At 46.0% G+C, this 18,457-nt stretch overlaps 1 protein-coding gene across 13 annotated transcripts in view; it reads left to right on the top strand.

The window, feature by feature from the left end:
* DTNB (dystrobrevin beta) overlaps positions 1-18,457 on the top strand; it is a 194,579-nt gene that overhangs the window by 94,419 nt on the left and 81,703 nt on the right. For 10 of the 13 annotated variants that reach the window (XM_072036668.1, XM_072036667.1, XM_072036665.1 and 7 more), the window contains 2 exons: positions 10,606-10,695; positions 16,574-16,661. In XM_072036668.1, the coding sequence (XP_071892769.1) occupies positions 10,606-10,695; positions 16,574-16,661 (178 nt within the window). Of the gene's footprint in view, positions 1-10,605; positions 10,696-16,573; positions 16,662-18,457 lie in introns of those variants that run through there. The other 3 variants (XM_072036673.1, XM_072036674.1, XR_011808652.1) reach the window with 2 other exon arrangements.

Below are 18,457 nucleotides of genomic sequence, written 5' to 3' on the forward strand. Positions count from 1 at the left end.
CCAGCAGTGCCTGTTCCTTCCCTGCTGCCTGTAAAGGGAATGCATTCTGCTAGCTCATGCTCATAGCCCTCCCGTAACGAGTGTTCAGGGAGGCAAACGTTTCTCCTTTGGACTGCGAAAGGCCTTTAAAATATAAGTGCTTTTAAACAACCTAGCTTATTAAAGTCACTAGGTTTGCTACCTGTAATAACAAAATACCGTATCTGCTTTTTCTGATTTCTACAGCTAAGGAGCTCGGAGAATATAGACATCTACATTTGGATAGGAGAATCATGTTCTTACCGTCTAAAAACAAAATTATTATTAAAACTAAAGTGGAGAGGGATACGATGCCTATACAATATCCAGAACCAGTCCTTCTTCCTAAGAGATTGTATTTCCACTAACTCCAATTTGGATTATTTTTTTTCAGTCTTCTTCTCCTAAGGTCCCTGATTATCTGCTCTTTGTAGTCCTTCGCCCTCTTTCTACCTTTATTTTTGTTTGTCATTATTTCCCTCTGCTGCCTCCAGTGCCATTGATTAGCATCCTGAGTTCTGTCCTGCTGTGGGCTTGCAGATGGTGGATGACTGAGCAGTTTCCAGATTTTTGATCAGACCTCCACAAACCTTCCTGCCATCAGCTCTGCATTGATATCTGTGTCATTGATGTCGTTCTTTGTTTAGTCCTGTAACCCAGAGTGATTTTTATTTGCTTGGCTAGCTTAATTTATCTTCTGACAGTTTCCAATGAACCTTTTCTCTCCTTTGTTCCCATGTCCACATATATCTCTCCAACATTTCCTTCTAGCTGTCCAGTCAGCAATTCCACCTGAAAGTGACTGAAACTACTGTTACTGCCCGTTCTGCCATTTGTCTTGGACAGGTGTAGTACATTCATTTTTTTTTTATTTTCTGCTTCTAGAGGTGTGTGACATCTAGAGACCCTAGTGCCTTTCTAGCGGTAGAGCCTTGCCACGGAAAGCTGCCAGCCTGTGGGCAGTCGCAGGTGCTCTTGCCCAAGGAAGATCACAAGAGAAAGGGACAGCAAAGAGGAAGGAAGGATGAGGACAGGCGTCAGCATAATGAATTAGTCTATGAGTTCAAGCAAGGAGTCATGTGTTTCAGTCCTTACTATTTAAACTGGTATTTAGATGTCTATAGGCATTTATTTTTAACCTGTGGTTTAAAATCCTTGGGGTGCAGTTGTGAGTCTGTGGGATGTGGGTTTTGAGGAAGATGCATTAGGTGAGAGTGTGGGGAGCTTGATGGGGTGGAAGAAACAGTTGAAAGCATCAGCAAGGGAAATAGTCGGGAGATATTTTCGCTACTCTTAAGTGAGTATAATTTAAAATTCTAGATAACAGGGAAGTGTGTGAATAAAATATAAAAGACATCTTTGTTTTGGGGCCTCGTTAGAGAAGAAGCTCCTCTCTCTCTTGGCATGGAGCTGGTCTGGGGCTATTGCAGAAGGCGGAGGGTTTGCAGGTACCGCGCTCTGCAGCCTCATCCTGGCAGCCAGCGAGTGCCTCGTGGTGCTGCTGTGTCGGAACAGGCACGGAGACACAGGGCCTGCGGGCAAGATAGCTGTGATTAATCCTGATGCTGCTTTAATGGGGTCGTCTAACCTACCTCTGCTGTGAAATGTTTGGTCTACCTTTAAACTGCCTCTCACCCCAGCTGCTTGCATCCTTTCTGTAGCTTTTTCCTTCCTCAAGCAGTGCTTCTTCAGATTATCGTGTGCTGCCTCTGGAGTAATATTTCCCTGTCCGGTTCTTCCTCCCTCCAGTTCACGATGGATTTTCCAGTCACATTTTGCAATCTAGCTGCTGTCACAGGGTTGTTGGGTCCAACAGAGTGGCATGGGTACAAACACTGTGCAAGGAAAGGGAATGGGGAACGAGATGGCCCCATCAGCACCCAGCAGGCAGAGCAGGTCCAGAGTATGGCGCTCCAGCTAAGGGCTTGGATTTGTTCTGTCACCTTTCTCATCACGTTCAAATCCTTCATTTCTTCCTCAGTTCTTTTTTTTTACTCCATTTTGCCTACACTTATTTTTTTCTAGACACAACGGACTGGCTGAGGCTGGGACCTTTGGTCCGTCTGGTCCCACACCTGCAGCCTCATTAGGAAACCTGTGCCAGTGTTTTTACCAACGTCAGAGTTAATTAAAAAAAAATATATATATATATATACTTTTTTTTTTTAAATTGAGATTGAATTTTAAATTTTGAGCCTCATGCTCCAGGCCCAGCAGCCCCAGCTCTCGCAGCCTCTCCTCACAGCCTGGGCTCTCCCTGCTGGGCCCGGGTCTCTGTGCTGGGAGCCCAGGACTGGTCCCAGTGCTCCAGGCGCAGCCTCACCAGCACCCAGCAGAGGGGCAGGATCCCCTCCCTGCCCTGCTGACAGCTCTGTGATACTGATGCTTTCATTTTTGCTCAAGTCCTTGGTTTTCACACTTGCACGTTTGGTGATGTGTGGACAGACACATGACAGACACACTCTCCTCATTCAGAACCTCTTCAGACTGGCTGACCATTCAGACTGGTCTTTGCTGAGCCCTCTCTTCCCTGGGCCTGTTAAGATTTTGATTTATTTTTCTTTCCCCAAGTAACTTAGCAGCAGCGTACATATTCAGACAGCTTTTATCACTGCTGTCTTTCTGAATCCACTTTGCTGGCAGTTCATTCCTCCCTTCCTGTTTCTGCTTTAAATTCAGGTTTTACCAGATAATGCTTTTTTTTATCCCTGTGTTCTCTGCCTTAATGATGAGCATCCAGCAGGCAGCTGGTGTTGGACTGGTTTCCTGTTACGTTTCCCTGCATAATCGTGTGATTTTCATCTTAGATACAGGTCCCATCAGCCTTCCTGCATATGATAGCTGGAGGGTAGGGGTCTGAAGAAATTAAAAGGCTGTTTGCAGTTTTCAAGTAATGCGGTGGTTTCCCAGTGACTTTAAATCTTGAAGACAGATTACATCACTGTCTGAACAGCGTGCTGGAGGTCAGTCAGAAATATGGCTTTGATTCAGAAATTACTGTGCTAAATTTCATTTCTGTTTTATGCAGAGAGTGGTGGTAATTATCCTTTTTGACCTTAACATCTATTTAAATCAATCATGGGAGAAAATAACGTGGCAGAAAACAAGAGATCCATCTCGATTATGTGCTGGCAGCTCTTCCTGAAAGCTCTTTCCTTACGGAGTGGCCAGAGCAGCAGCGTGCAATTTCATAAGGATTTGCAAAGTTGTGAGCCATGACATTAGAAACTTGCAGGGATTTCTTGCTGTAAATTTCAGGATTTTTTAATAGATTGTCTACTTTACTTGGCTTCCCTGGTAAGTTTTCAGAAGAGAGATTAATTTAAGAGACCAAAAGCATCATTTAAATACTTCATTAATTTATTGAGCTCCTCATAAAGCCTCAGAGCCAAGAGTTACTGCATAAAGCTTGACAAGCAGCGCTTCAGACATCAGGCTCTACATGGCTTGGAGGAATGATTACTCATAAAAAGGGTCACACGTTTTTCTAATAACCTGGGAGTGGAGGTTGTTCTCTGGCTCTTTTCCTCAGCCTGCCAGAGTTCCTCTCCAGCTGTAGAGGAGCCAGCCAGCCCTGCAAGCCCCGTGCTCCTTGAGGCGCAGGTACGTGCCGCAGCCACAAGGTACCTGGCCAAAACCTTTCCAGCAGGATGGGAGGGAGCGTCCTGCTGCTCAGAGCAGCTTTGTGCCCATTCCTCCCACCTCGTTCTGCCTTCCAACTTAATCTCGCTTCCCTTTCTCCCCCAGAAGGAGCACGTTAGCTTTATTTCTTGCTGCCTTTTGACTGTTGCTTTGCATGGTGTCTGTTTTTGTGTATGGTGGCTGTCGCTATACGGAAAGTGTGAGAAACGTGCTGCAAGTTCCATTTCAATTCAGTCACAGCTTGTGGCTAACGTGGGGATGAATAGGTGTTACTTTATCCTGAATACCATCTTCTGAAAACTAAAGGATTCTATGTTTATAGCATAATTTTGAGTTTCTGCTACCAGACTTGGATCATTTTTTAAAAAAGTAGAACGAGAGGAGCCCTTAGTGTGTCTGAGTGCTGTCCGACCAAGTTAAGGCCAGGTGTAATTCTGGAGGGTGTCTAAAAATTGTCTTGGAAGCTGTAGATATGAATCAAAGAGTAGGGTAAATAGAAACCTGGTTTGTAAAGGAGATTTTTCGACAGTGAACTTCCCCAGACTTCAGGTTTTAAAGAAATTTGTAGAGAGACACAGCCATGGCTGTGCTGGTGACAGAGCTGCCCCAAGTGCTCCTCTCCCCTGGCTGCTTGCTCCTGTGACAGCTGGCAGTGCCTGTGGTTATACCAGCACTGCTGGCCAGGACCATTCCCTGTGCAGTCACAGAGCTGGTCTGGGATTGTTTTGTTCATTGAAAAAAGGGGAAAAGGTGGGAGGGTGGCGTGGTGGTGTCAAGAGGTGGCATTGCTGCTTCCCTGTGCTTGGGCTGCGTAAGCGTGTAAGTATTTTTGCTGAAATACGTGTCTGAAGGTGGAAGGAATACCTTCAGGTTCCTGAATATGTTATAAAACAATCACTCCATACTCACGTAGACGGGGGATAAAAATAGTTGACACGTCTATGTTGAGAACAAATCGTGTCAAAGAATGGAAATTGGATGGTACCGGGTGGGTGGGTGGCCTCAGGAAGGAGGGGGAAGCATTAATTTAAAATGCGTTGACTCATGAAGCTTTTGACACTCTCCCATATGGTATTTTCATAAATAAACTAGTTAAATGTGGACTGGTTGAAACTACTGTTAAGTGGGTGCAACAGCAGTTGAAAAATCACAGTCGGAGAAAGAAAATATCAATATTTTCCTACCAAAGAGGGAGCACGTGTCAGGTAGGATCCCACAGGGGTCTGTGCCGGGTTCAGCCTTACTCAGTTTATTTCTTGACAGTTTGCATGATGAAATAGGGACACGTGTACATAAATTCTGTACCGACGCTATGGAAATTCTTCAGAGGGCAAGCTTCTAATTCAGAACGGCCCTGTAAATCAATAAGATGAAATGAGTAAAGACAGCTTCAAGCGACAGAAAATAAAATAAAAAGCATGAATAAGAAGCAGAGAATGGCAGACCAGACAGGCCTATTGTTGAACAGTATCTGGGGAATTACAATGGATTAGAAGCTGAATGCAAATGAACAAAATTACCGCAAAAAGAGCAAATAGTGTGGCTGGGGGGTGCTGTAAAAGGAGAGCCGTATCTAGCACTCCTGAGACAATTACTCGGTTGGTTCTTGGGTAGCAGGGGCTTGGCACCTGATGTGCTTTAGGGCAGTGTATGCTAAGGAGGCTGCAGACACACTGCATGTCCTGGAATGACCGACAGCAGTGCCTGGAGAAATGTCCCCTGGGGCAGCCCTGGGGGGCGAGGGGCTGGCGGGAGGGCACAGGCACCAGGTTTGGTTCTTGGGAATGGAGATTCCAGGTCAGGGGTGGAAGCTGCAGGCCCAGAGATGTGTTAAGTTCTGCTGATAACATTTCAACCAGGGTATGTGGGACAGCAGCACCCTTTAGGAACAGTTTAGGCAAGCATCTGCTGTCTCATCCATTTGATATCCCCATAGAGGAGAGGGGTGGACTGCACACCCCCAGGTGTCCTTCCCATTTGACAGATGTAAATTAATTAAACCTGTGCCAAGCTGCAGAACCATTCTGATTTTCTTAAATGTAGTCTCTGCCTTGGTGTTTTGTGTGGAACAGCTTCACCAGGAGACCAAACGTCCACCTTGTGTTCATTAGCAAGGGGATCCCAGGATCCCGGAGTGGTTCGGGCTGCCAGGTCCCCCCCCAGTGCCACCCCCTGCCATGGGCACGACCCCTGCCCCCAGCCCCATCCAGCCTGGCCTTGTAGGACTGGAGACTTCAGGACATAGGAGATGTGACTCCAGGTCCCTGCTGGCAAAAGAGAAACTTCTAAACTGTGGCTGCCGTGGTGTGGGCGAGTCGTAGGGAAGGGCAGGGATGCGGTGCTGGTCTGGGCACTGCTGTTGTCAGTTCTGTGGTTATCTTGTTGTTTCTGTAGCTTTTACTGTTCACACATGATGGTAAAACACTTTATAAATGTCAGAATAAACAGCATTAAGTTCCTAAGGCTTTGTTACTCTCATTTTGCTTCGAGTAACTCAGCAAATCCTGTTTGGATTCATGATTGCCTTGGGCTACTCCAGAGCTGCCCTTTGGCATCGGACGCATTGAAAACAAAGCCTAGAGAAGCCAGGAGCAGAACTGCATTTGGCAAGGCCAGAGACCTTGACAAGACCCTAATCACCCTAATTTGCCACAACCCTAATCAGCAGCTGAGGTGTCCCGGCGGCTGGTGACCAGGAGCTGCGCTGTGGTGGTGCCGTGCTGTGGGGCCTGGCCCTGCGGCCTGCAGAGAGAGCCCGAGGTGGTGGGGAGGGACGGGAACCATGCTGGGATGAGCAGAGCCACAACGCTGCTTTTTGTCAGCCAAAGCAACGAAATGCCTCAGGTCATGAGCTTGAAGCACAGCTCTAGTTTGTCAAGGTACCTAGCACTCTTCAAAGGCCTTGATGGCCTTGGTGGTGCTAGGCTGATGGCTGGACGTGAACTTAAGGGTCTTTTCCAACCTAAATGATCCTCTGATTCTATGATTCTGTGACTTAAACCTCAAAACACCAGAAATGTAGAGGCTGAGGATTATGTACACTTAATCCCACTTGGGTGGGATGGAGGAGCCAAGGGGCATACCAAATAATTGTGTACCTTACTGAGGCCAGTATGAAAGCATACATGCCTATATCCTGACAATGAACATGTCCGTGATGTCCTGTCAGTTGCTCTGACACTTACTACTTCCACTTTTTGCTCTCTGCCCCGCTGCCCAGCTGTAAATCACCACGCTGCAGCTGCTTTGGATGAGCACTAATTGCCTTACAGGCATTCCAGAGGTGATATACTGGTGAAGTTTGCGAAGAGTTAAGCTTGGCTGTAGTTATCTCAGGCTTTCCCAGAGGATCTGAATTCAGTAAAAGGCGAGCCCTTTGGAAACAAGAGCTGAAGATGTGTGTCAGCATAACCTAAATTCTGCTTTCCTTGAACAATCAGCCACCATTTCCATGATGTCTCTGCTCAGGGGACCGGTGCAGGCTGCCCTCTGCAAACAGGGCAGAAAACTCAGCCACTGGGGTGCTTGGGCAGTGGATACAGGTGTAATGCCTTTTCTTTGAACCACAGGTCTCTTTGTGAGTTTTGCAGAGCAGGATTGCCTGCACTAGATTTATATTTTAATGCTTTTGTTCTATGAAAGCAACACGCATACCTAGAAAATTTGTGTGATACCTCGTGCAACTCACAAGGTGCCATTAAGCCCTAAGCTTTCTCCTGCCCACTGCACTTAGATATTCATAGAGCCATAGAATGGTTTGGGCTGGCAGGGCCCTCAGAGCCCCCCCAGTGCCACCCCTTGCCATGGACACGACCCCTGCCCCCAGCCCAGGCTGCCCCCAGCCCCATCCAGCCTGGCCTTGGGCACCCCCAGCTCCTGGGGCAGCCTGCACCAGGCCTCACTGCCCTGAGTGAGGAATTTCCTCCTAACCTCTAATCTAAATCTCCCCTCTTGTAGTTTAGAACCATTCCCCCTTGTCCTATTGAGCAAAAAGTTGCTCTCCATCTTTTTTATAAGCTCCCTTTAAGTATTGAAAAGCCACAGTGAAGTCACCCTCTGTTCCCATGCAGTCACTCCATCACAGAAATACTGATTGGTATAGATAATAATATATATAATACAGACTAGTCAGGCACAATTTGCCCTCGTTGAAGCCTTGGTGGCTGTCCCACGTCACCTCCTTGTCTTGCATGTGCCTTGACGTTGCTTCTGGGAGGATCTGTTCCATGATCTTCCCAGGCACAGAGGTGAGGCTCACCGGTCTCTAGTTCCCCAGGTCTTCCTTTCAACCCTTTTTAAAAGTGGGAGTGATGTTTCCTTTTTTCCAGTCACCAGGAACTTCACCTGACTGCCAGGACTTTTCAAACGGGCTAGAGAGAGGCTCGGCACCTCCATCAGCCAGTTCCCTGGGGACCCTGGGACCCATGGCATCAGGCCCCATAGACTTGTACTCGTTCGGCTTCATCAGGTGGTCTCCAACCTGCTCTTGGCTTACAGTGGGAGGGACTCAGCTCCCCCAGCCCTCATCTTCAGGTTCAGGGAAACAGAGACGTGTGAGGCCTGACAGGTGGTGAAGGGTGAGGCAAAGAAGTTGAGTACCTCAGCCTTCTCCATGTCCCTCGTTACCAGTTCTCTCCTCTGCCATATATCAGCAGGGGGTACGCTCTCCTTGGCCTTTCTTTGCTGGCCAATGTACCTAGAGAATCCCTTCGTGTTTTTTTGTCCCTTGCCAAGCTCATTCCATCTGTGCTTTGGCTTTCGTGCTCCACACCCGAACATCCCCGTGCTCATCCCAGGCCACAGGGACACAGCCTGTGAACAAAGCGGTGAGTTTCCCCAGGTGCCCCTATTCCTCTGGTGATGCGTTCAGCAGGGCAGTGGGCTTCCTCCCTGGGGATCCTCTTTCTCCAAATCTTCTCTAAGATCTGAGATCTTAGGGCAAAGGCAGAGAGGAGGCTGCCAGCATGTGCCTTAGTTTGGCACTCCGTGATTTTCTGACGTTTGGAGGCTGCTGAGCAATGCTCTGGAGGGGGATGGAGAACCACCAGCAAGCTTCCTTGTGTTCAGAAATGTGAATGAAAAATCTGATAAGTGCTAAGAACAGTGCTCAGACTCATGTTAATTTAACTCTTTTTTTCCCTTTCAAAACCAGGAATGCTAATCATCATCATAATAGCCATCATCAAGCCATAGCCATTTTGAACTTACAGTGTGGTCATTTCTGCTGGGCTTTTTCTTTTCACAAGCGTGTGTGTGAGATGAGTTGTAATGAAAAAGGTCTCAGAATCCTAATTCTTGTGGTTGCAGCAATGTGCCAGCTAGAATGCTTATCTAAAATAAAGCTTTTCAGTACTTGCCAGTAGTCAGCCTTCACAGAGTGTAGATTGCTTAAAATTCTTCTGCGCAGTGGTTAATGTTAAGTCTCTTTCTTATTACAAAGCCATTATTACTAAGGTTGCTCCTTGCCCAGAGGGGTTGATGTGGGTAATTCTGCTTTGCCTCCTTTTCATAAGGTCTTACTCTGCTTCTGGCAGACTGCTCTGACATGTTGCTGCACATAGCAGAGAAAAAAAGAGTTTGTGTGCCTAAAAAATGTGAATTCTGCTTTCATAGTATCTGCACATCGATGCTGAAAGCAATAAATGCCATATTTATAAAAGCTGCTGAAACAAATAGTTCCTGGACATGTGTGGAATTAACTGCAGTTTGTAAGTTGAAAGAGCAGCTTGAATACCTGACGTAGACATGAAAAATGGAATTTCTTGTATTTCAAGAAGAAATATATAATATGTTAAAATAATGGCACATTCACGAATGACTTTAAGGTAACAACCCGATCCTGTACCTGCACAGGACTGCTCACCTCCTGCTCTCTGTAGGCGTGCACCATTTCACGTGGCAGCACGTCGTCCTGGGGCCTGTAGGCAGAACTTGACGTGGCTGTGGAAGAGATCTAGCACAGCAGGATTGGTGTATTGCTCTTTGGGTTTGTGAACAAATTGTTCCTGCCTTTTTGTGCAATGCCTGGGATTAAAAAAAAATCATTTTGTTGTGTCCTGCCAGGGTTATTGAGATGCTGCTATTACAAGCGTGGTAGAAACCAGCCTGTATTCATTGGACCATACAGACAGATAATTATTTCTGTGGGGTTACGTCTGACAAATAGTTCTTGCGTTCAGTCTCTATTCATGAAAATATTTAGAAGTGAAACAGCTTTGTTTTTATAAGTGCTCAAACCAACCAAACAACAATGCTATGTCATTTAAGGAATCCCTGCCTGACGGTGGTTCTGTTGCTACAAACCACTAATTATTTTGTTTGGTATCGCTTTCCTCGTGTTTTTGTTTGGTGGCCTGTTTCATGAGAGAAAGGGAAGAAACTGGGTGCTTCCAGTTCTAATTTTAGACGTAGTAATAAAACTGCAACCCTGGTGGTTTGGCCTATATTCGGAGCTGTCTGACAGCAGAAAGGCAGCGGTAAGTTCTGCTCGGCTCGGAGGCAGCAGGAGGTCACCCCGCTCAGTGGCCGTGGCTGTGTTTAGCTTTCTGTTCCAGAAGTGGCTCTCTGCAGACCACGGGTGCTGGTAGAAATGTCCCTGCTGCCATCAGGGACTGCCCAGTGCCTTGGGTCGGACAGGTAGGGGTGGTGCTGCTTTCCCGAACCCGCAGCAGGCTCAGGGAATTCCACGGCTGTACTCGTTGCACATTTAGGTACCCGAGTGTTCTCCTAATCTGTGTTTTAACCTTTAGCTTCAGGAGCTGTTTTGTTCGTGTGATTTGCTGAACCATATTTACACTTTTAATTGCTCATCTACTTGTTTTAATTTTTAACCGTTTGTTTCGTTAACATTCATTAGTTATTTGTTTTGTATTCACATATGTATGTTTGATTTATGTATTTATGTTCTGTTTGCTCTCTTTTTTTTTTTGCCTTCATCACTACCAGGTTACAGTGCAACCCGGATGCTGCCAGCCGCTTAGCTGATGAGCATGCACTGATTGCAACCTTTGTGAACCGGCTGCAGAGCGGTGCACGGTCAGTGTTAGGAAGGAGCTGCTGGAGCGGGGGGGTGCAATAACGCTGTTTCCTCTGGGAGTCATGTTCCAGTCAAAGGTGTTTGGCCTCAGCCAGAGGGAAATACACTCAGTGTTCTCTGAAACCTTCTGGAACCACACAAGTACGTGTGCACACACGCACAAGCATGCAGAGGGGAAGGCACCAGCCTGGAAGTGGTCGCTGTGCCCAGTCCCACCCCACTGCATTCACTGTGCTGAGAGCCCCAAGCACAAACTGGGTAACATCACCCCCGGGGGGTAAGGTAAATGTTCTTTCCTGACCATGCTGGAGTCTCGTTTTTCACCCATAGGAAACCATCTAATTTCCACCGTAAGTTTTTTCACGGCCAGCTCAAAACCCTTCATTTTTTTGCCCATATTATTCTGCAACTCGAACTGTTCTTCCTCCTCCTCGTTGGTTTTACCTCTCCACCTCCAGTGCACTCATAGGCACGTGTCCCACCCCACCAGTAGCTTTGCCTACCTGAGCTAACCAGGCAAGCTCTTCCAGTGCCATCAGTGTGACCTGCATCATGTGGCAGTCTCTTTCTGTGCCTTTCAAAGAATGCTAATGCTTTGAAAAATCCTTTTCACTCAGCTTTAGTATTTGTGCACATTTATATTTCATATCTGTGTCTGTGCAGAGAACTTTTACCCTAAAGCCCCAAAATATAGCTCTCCCATTTCATCACGGGACATCGCCAGGGGCTTTTCTGTATTCCACTTCTGGACCTAATTAAATTATACCTTCACAGAGGTTTATTGATCTGGGGGCTATACGTAAGGGCCTTGCTCTATCCACGTTGTCCTCCTCTGGATAATGTTTTTAGTCCTATTTCAGCACTCTGTCATGTAGAAATTTGTATTCTACTGCCGTTTTGATGAAGTGCTTTCTGGCTTTCCAGAGAGAAAATCAGTTTTTTTCTTGTCAGTGAGTCACTGTTGTCTGCTATCACCAGCTACGTACTGCAAGTCCATAATATTGTTCACAAGATGATGAACCCCAGGAATTTTGGACTCTCACCTTAAGCCAAGTACTGTAACAATCAGATTTTGAGATAGAAAGAAGTTTCTGCATCTTGCAGAGTATAGGACAGAGTGAAATACTGGGGGTAGCCCATAGTGGCCATGTTGCAGCCAGCTGGAGTTGAGGCTTTCAGTCATTGAGGTCTTTGAATTAAAAAAATTCACTTGTTACCAGAGTAACAGTATACTCCTTGAAGGAGCCAAACATAAAGAAAATAGTTCTAATCCTGCTCTCTTTGTGGATGGGAGTGTCTGCCAAGCCAGTACGAGGGAATGCCTCTGCACATTCCCGATGAAATCTCTACTCCTTTGTCACTGCTTTTGATCTTTTTTTTTTTTTTTTTTATTATTATTTTTTTAGTGGCAGGGGGAAGGCAAAAAAATCTTCTGTATCTCACACCAGATACTCTGGTACAGAGCCTAATACCCCGTCCCTGTAAAGACGTGGCTTTCAGAGAGCCCTGTGGTGGAGGAGCTGCTCATCACACTGACGGTCTGTCCCAGTGACTAATTATGCTTAAAGAAGAGCCCTTCTGCAAATTTGTACTAATTTTTCTTCCACTTACACTCACTGATGTTGTGTATACTTACATTTGCTCTTTATCGTCGAGTATCTTTTCACGTCCTTCAGCCAGCCCTTGAGAGCCTTTAAGCCATGGCCAGCTCCATCCCTGAGATTTTTCATTGTATTAAGGATTATTTAATTCACTGATGTCCTCCAACCAAAAAGTCCATCCAAGCTACATAAGGCTTATAGCAAACAGAGCTCAGCGGATTTCATTTATTTGACAAGAATATATTTTTCTTTTTTCTACCGACTGTATTATTATGGTAGCAGGCCAAATTGGCTAAGTGCTTTTCAAAGAATTAACAGAAAACCCCACCCTAAAGGATGTGCCACAGGCAAAGACAGCTGCAGAGCGCAGCGAGTGGTGCAGCACGCAGCGAGAAAGCTTACAAAGCTGATGAGCTTTACGTTATTCCTTGAACAGTTGAACAGTTACAGATTTCTTAATCTGGGCATTCAAAACCTTCATTCCCCATCATTCAGCATCCCTGCCCCTTTCCACAATCCGCATGGAGCCTCTATGCCAGCTCTGCTTTGCACCCCAAAAACGTTAAGTAGCCCTACTGGGAGTGTCATTATTTTTATGTATTCTGTATTCTGCATTTCCTGCAGAATAGCTGGCCACCAGATTTCTGTGTTTTACTTTTGGTCGGTTGATACGTGGACAGATGGCTGGTTAGATGCATGGCTGCTTTGATTTGGTTTCCTTTAAAATCCCAGTTCTCTGAAACCACAGTTGTCTGCAGCACCACTGACTTTAAAGCAGAGTGAAAAGAGAAAATCACTTTCCTTGAAGCTATTCTGTCCCCAAAATGCTTACTCTTAGGTCACCATTAGAATCCTAGAATCACAGAGTCACCTTGGTTGGAAAAGACCTTCAGGGTCACCACGTCCAACATCAGCCTGACCTACTGAGTCCCATCACTGAGCCACCTCCCTCAGAGCCACATCCACACTTATCTTAAATGCCTCCAGGGATGGGGACTCCACCGCTGCCCTGGGCAGCCCGTTCCAACACCTCACCACCCTCTCCATGAAGAAATTCTGCCTAATATTCCATCTAAACCTCCACTGGCACAATTTGAGACCGGTTCCTCACACCCTGGTTGGCACCTGGGACATTTGCACCTTCAACTGTCCCAGGTTGCAGTCTTCCAGCACTTGGTCTTCCAAGTGCTGGAAGAATAAACCAAGCCTTCTGTTGGCTGCCCTCTGCCCCTTCTCTGCATCATGAATTCCAAAGCACTTTTGCAAGGAGCTGAAGCTCTCAAAGCTCCCGCTGTGTCCGAGCAGCTCCTGCACCCTTTACCAGTCCCCCAGCCCTAGCCAGTAGTTGGGCTGCCCGAGCTTGTTTCTGTGTTAGTGTTTGACAGCAGGGCACTGCCATCTCGGCTTTCCCTTTGCAGACTACATCTCCCCCCGAGTAGATGTTTCATTTTTATTTTTTTTTTCATGTTTATGGCTTCACATGAGCTTTAAGCCCAAGAAGTGCAGGCTTCTGCGTGTCCCCTTCCCCTGCCCCGGTCCTCCTGCCAGTGTCCCCAGTCTTTGTGTTAACTCCAGCATTTAAAAGGGAGAAGCAGGAGACCTCACGGTTTGACTAATCAGTGCTCTATAAGTAGCACAAAGTTATCAAAATAGACCAGACAGTATTTTTAGGACAGGGAAATCTATGGCATTACCTTTCCAAAATTGTGCCACCTGGCAAATCTCTGAACTCTTCCTTGTGTCCTCCTCCCTTCTGAGCTCTGGGCTGCAGCCAGGGTTATTCTCTCTATTTTCTCCCTTTCCTGTCCCCCTGAGAGCTACAAGGAGGTGAGTTTTCCCTCACAAAGCAATGTAAAGAACCCCAAACTGTTTCTCAGGTTGTTTTTACTGCCCTGTTAGTCCTACAGCGAGGTGCATTGCAGGGGAACCTTGAGCCTCCTACTTGAAACCTGTGTTGTGTGTCAGTGAGTACACAGGAGGTTCAGGAGGTCTTCCTGAACTCCACTTCCCCTTTGGACAGAAAATATTTCTAAAAACAAAATATTTATCTATTAAAAATGATAATAATTAAAAAAAAAAAAAAAAGGAAAATCAGCTTTTCCTTGAGAAAGTACAAAATTGTCAGTAAGTATTGTCTAATATCATCACTCAGGTAAGAAGAGGCAGTGGGTTCAGGAACTGAGAGAGGTATTAGGAGATAGCAGATTATGGGAAGGTGAATGGGATGGGATGGGATGGTTGATATTCCTGTAACAGCAGGCAAACTTGAGCAGGCTAAATTACAGAGGTGATCTGACCAAAACCAGCATCAAACGCAGCAAGTGGGATGGGAAAAATTGTTCTCATTAAAAAAAAAACAAACAAAAAACCCCACAAATTAGCATGAGGTGAGAAGATCACCAAGCCTGGTGTAAAGACTCCATTTTTGTTCTTTTATTTCTCTTTTCCCACCGTTTTATCTCACCTTTCACCAGTTGCCTCTGTTGCACTTGGTGCTTGCTGAGAGCCGAGTGCCTTCGCACTGATCCCCAGCAGGCCAAACACGGAGGCGTAGTGCTGTCATTTATAATAATCTGGACCCCATCTGTGTAAATTGTGGTACATCTGTCAAATTCAGTGCATTGTTTCTGTGCCATCTCAAGCACAGGCTGACTTTGAGTCTCAAAAGAGCTCAATTTGTTAAATTTGGCTTTACAAAGGTCTATCTGTGTTTTTATATAAACATAATTTATGCAACATAGGTTTGGTTCTTTGAATACTGTCAGCATACATCTGTGAAATGAAGCTTAAAGAAATGTAAATTATCTTGTAAAGTGGTAATGGGGACTGAAAGTAGCTTTTATTGTGTGTTAGATATGTATCTCTTTTTTCCCTGCTGCTTTTTTGCGGTGTGATTCTGATCCTGAATTTCATTGCAAACGCGTGCAGGTACGGCACTGTAATTTAAGGCTGCCAACAAGGTATTTATGAATCCCACATGAAACATCAAGGATAGCATTTGGAAAGCTATGATCATGAAACGCATTGCTCATTTCCACGTTAATGTTGATTTTCAGCTAACGATGTTTTGGTTTATATAACTAATTCACTGGCTCCCTATTAAAGGGAGACGGTGATGGAAATCTTTGGTGCAGCAGCAAGACAACAAGCAGCTACCGAATAGTTCAGCCTGACGTTGCCTTAGGAAGCTGCTCTTCCCCATGGCTCTACACTGTGTTTTTTGGTGTTTTTTGGTGGCAAAGCCACTATGCCACACAACTGCATTGCTGCTGGATCTTAACATGGGTGGATTTCAGTTAATGCAGCTTGAAAGTTATTTTTTGTCCCATGTGTTTGTAGTTGAAGGCAGTTATTTGTGAGTGCTAGCGACTAGGTCAGTGCTCCCGGCACTAATTAATTCCCAGACTGACCACATCCCTCACACAGACGGGATGATGCTGATGTTAGAGGTGAGGAAGGTCTGGGTGCTGCTCTCCATCCACCTCCTGATCCAGGGACCTGGCACCTCCCGTCTCTGCCCCGTTTGTCCTTTCTCAGCATTCGTGTCCCGTTTCATCTGTCACTCGATGGTGCTGTCAGGGTTGCTGCTGCTGATAGGAAATATTTTTAGCATCCCTTTCAGCACCATTTCCAAGACGGCTACAGGCTGTGTGCGTGGGGCGATGCAGGGCAGCTCAGTTGTTTCATCCTCTGCTAGCTGAGGTATGAAGGACCTGGTCTGAAATTATTGTGTTCTGCATGGCCGGGCTTTGTCACGCTGCCCTACAAAGTGACGGCTGCGTTTTAGTTCATGCTGTTCAGTGACAGAGGATGCATCCCTCCGTTCCTCCTCCTGCAGACTGTTCTGCTCTGACACTTGTCACCCCAGATCCCCCGAGGACGAAGCTTTGCTCCTTCTTCATTCCTATAGGCACCCTCTTCATCCAGAGCAAGCCAAAAGGGTTTTCAGAGCACCTCCTCAGAGACAGACTGATTTTTTTTTCCCCAATTATATGTATTTATGAGTTGCTGAAAACTAATTATTTTAGTTTATTAATTATTAAAGATTAATTATTTTAGTCATTTAAAAGCGGAGTGTATGCGTCCTGGGGGAAATGCTGCGAGATGTGAGGTCTCCAGAGCAGCCCCCACTTTGGAAGAGGATTGAAAAAGGGAATGAGCGAGGTTGCTCCCAGTGTGACTCCTGTTTCGGGTAGCCGTGTCCCTGCAACACCCCTGCCTGTCCCTGTGTCACCCCGGTGTGGATGCTGACGGCTGTTGTGGCTTCTCCCCGCAGCGCCCTGGACAGCCCCGGCAGGCTGGACGAGGAGCACCGGCTGATCGCCAGATACGCCGCCCGGCTGGCTGCAGAGGCTGGGAATGCAGTAAGTAAATGAACCGGCTCCAGTTCTCATTATTCATCTGTTGTTGCTGCATGCGGAATATGTGGAAGGTGTTTTTCAGAATTTAATGAGGAGCTTAACGTTGGTAGGCTCCCTGAAACTGTCATCTTTTCTTCCTGCACCTGATGCCAAGAGCAGCACGCCGGCCTCGTTCTCCTCTCCGAGCACAAAACTGCTGGCTCAGACGGCTGGGGAAGAGGAAATGACAGTACAAATGATGAGAAACGAGGTCAGGGGAGACGAGAGAATAAGCAGATCAGTCCTACTTAGTCTGGAGGAGAGATGAATAAGTAGATACCTGAGGAAAACAAATCATGGAACAAATGTTAGGGAATATATTTATTCCAGAGAGAAAGAGCCTGAAAGGCAGAAAGAGAGGTATTTTTATGGTTGCAGTCACTTACTATAGAATAAATTAGAACAAACACCCAACCAGCTTTAAATTGGTGAAAATAAATTACTGCTTTAACAGAAACTTGCCACAGAGCATCACGGCAATTAAGGGTTTACTGAAATTCAGTAGAATAGCCTAAATGGAAGGGGAGGCATCTGTCCTCGTGTTGCTTTATCCTCACAGAAGCAGAGCAGTGACACCAGGGTGGTTCCTCCAGGTGGATGGAGCAGCAGTGGAGATCCCTCAGCTTACAGCTGCCCTCTCACATCGCCACACCGTGTGCTGCTTAACGCGTGCTCCAGCACCTGGCTGCTCTGCCAGCTACGAGCAAAATGCACCAAAGGCTCCCTCGCTGCTGCTCTAGGCAGTCGCTGTGGCAAAACCTGCTATTATCTGGATAGCATCTCATACAGGCTTCGCCTTCAACAGCCTCTGGCAGCAGGAATGACCTCTCCTAACCGCCTTACCGCTGTGCCAGAATTTATGTTTCCTGCCACCCATTAGTGTCACGAGAGCAGTATTTTAACATCAGCGTCCTCATTCATCTTTTCATTACATCTTCCTGTAAAAATACTTTCAAGTCCTTTCCAGCAAGGTCAGCTCGTGCCATCCCATAATTTTCTTCAGCGTGTGGTCAGCCAGCGATCTGACTCCATGGTGCAGATGGGACCAGATATTTCTCTTTAATTAGAAAAGAATTGCACTTTTAGAATGTTTTTAACTATCAATTCGCAGTATCTCAATCAAATAGTGTATTTGCATTTCTGAAGTCATTCAGTTCACTAAAACTATGTTCATGTTGAATATTAAAGCAAGACAGTGTAAATTTTCCGTTTTAGATGAAAAAAGAGGATTTTACGTAGTCTTCACGTAAAACTATTGAGATAGTAAGTGCTGAATCAGTTTCTGTCTGGCAGATGGTGGAAGAATTCTTACTCATGACTTGACTTTTTCCAGTAACAAAAACTAATGTGTCATAGTACGGGTTCTGAAAGATCCTAATCATTTAAAAAGCTGTAAATCACCTCAAATTGCTTGTGCGTAGTTCTGAAGGAGGTAAAAAATGAAGCAACAGTTTTGGATGTAAAGGAAGCAGCATTTAGAGCTTATTAAGACCTTGCAAAGTCCTTTGACAAAGCACTGCTCTCTTCTTGTCCAAGTTACCCTGCAGGGAGGCATCAGGGGCAGAAGTGTAGGGAAGAAAGAAGGACCTGGGAGTACCAGTGGTGTGCTTCCATCCTGTCCAAAGCTCAACAGCACGGAACCTAAGGTTATTTACTAGACCCAGTGTTTATTCACAGTCAAAAAATAGCAGCCAAAATAGACATACTTCTCATATTCTGAAGGAATCAGAGTTTTAGGCACTCTTCCAAATGCTCTGCTT

The sequence above is a fragment of the Anas platyrhynchos genome, chromosome 3 (genome assembly GCF_047663525.1).
Source record: "Anas platyrhynchos isolate ZD024472 breed Pekin duck chromosome 3, IASCAAS_PekinDuck_T2T, whole genome shotgun sequence".
Classification (NCBI taxonomy): domain Eukaryota; kingdom Metazoa; phylum Chordata; class Aves; order Anseriformes; family Anatidae; genus Anas; species Anas platyrhynchos.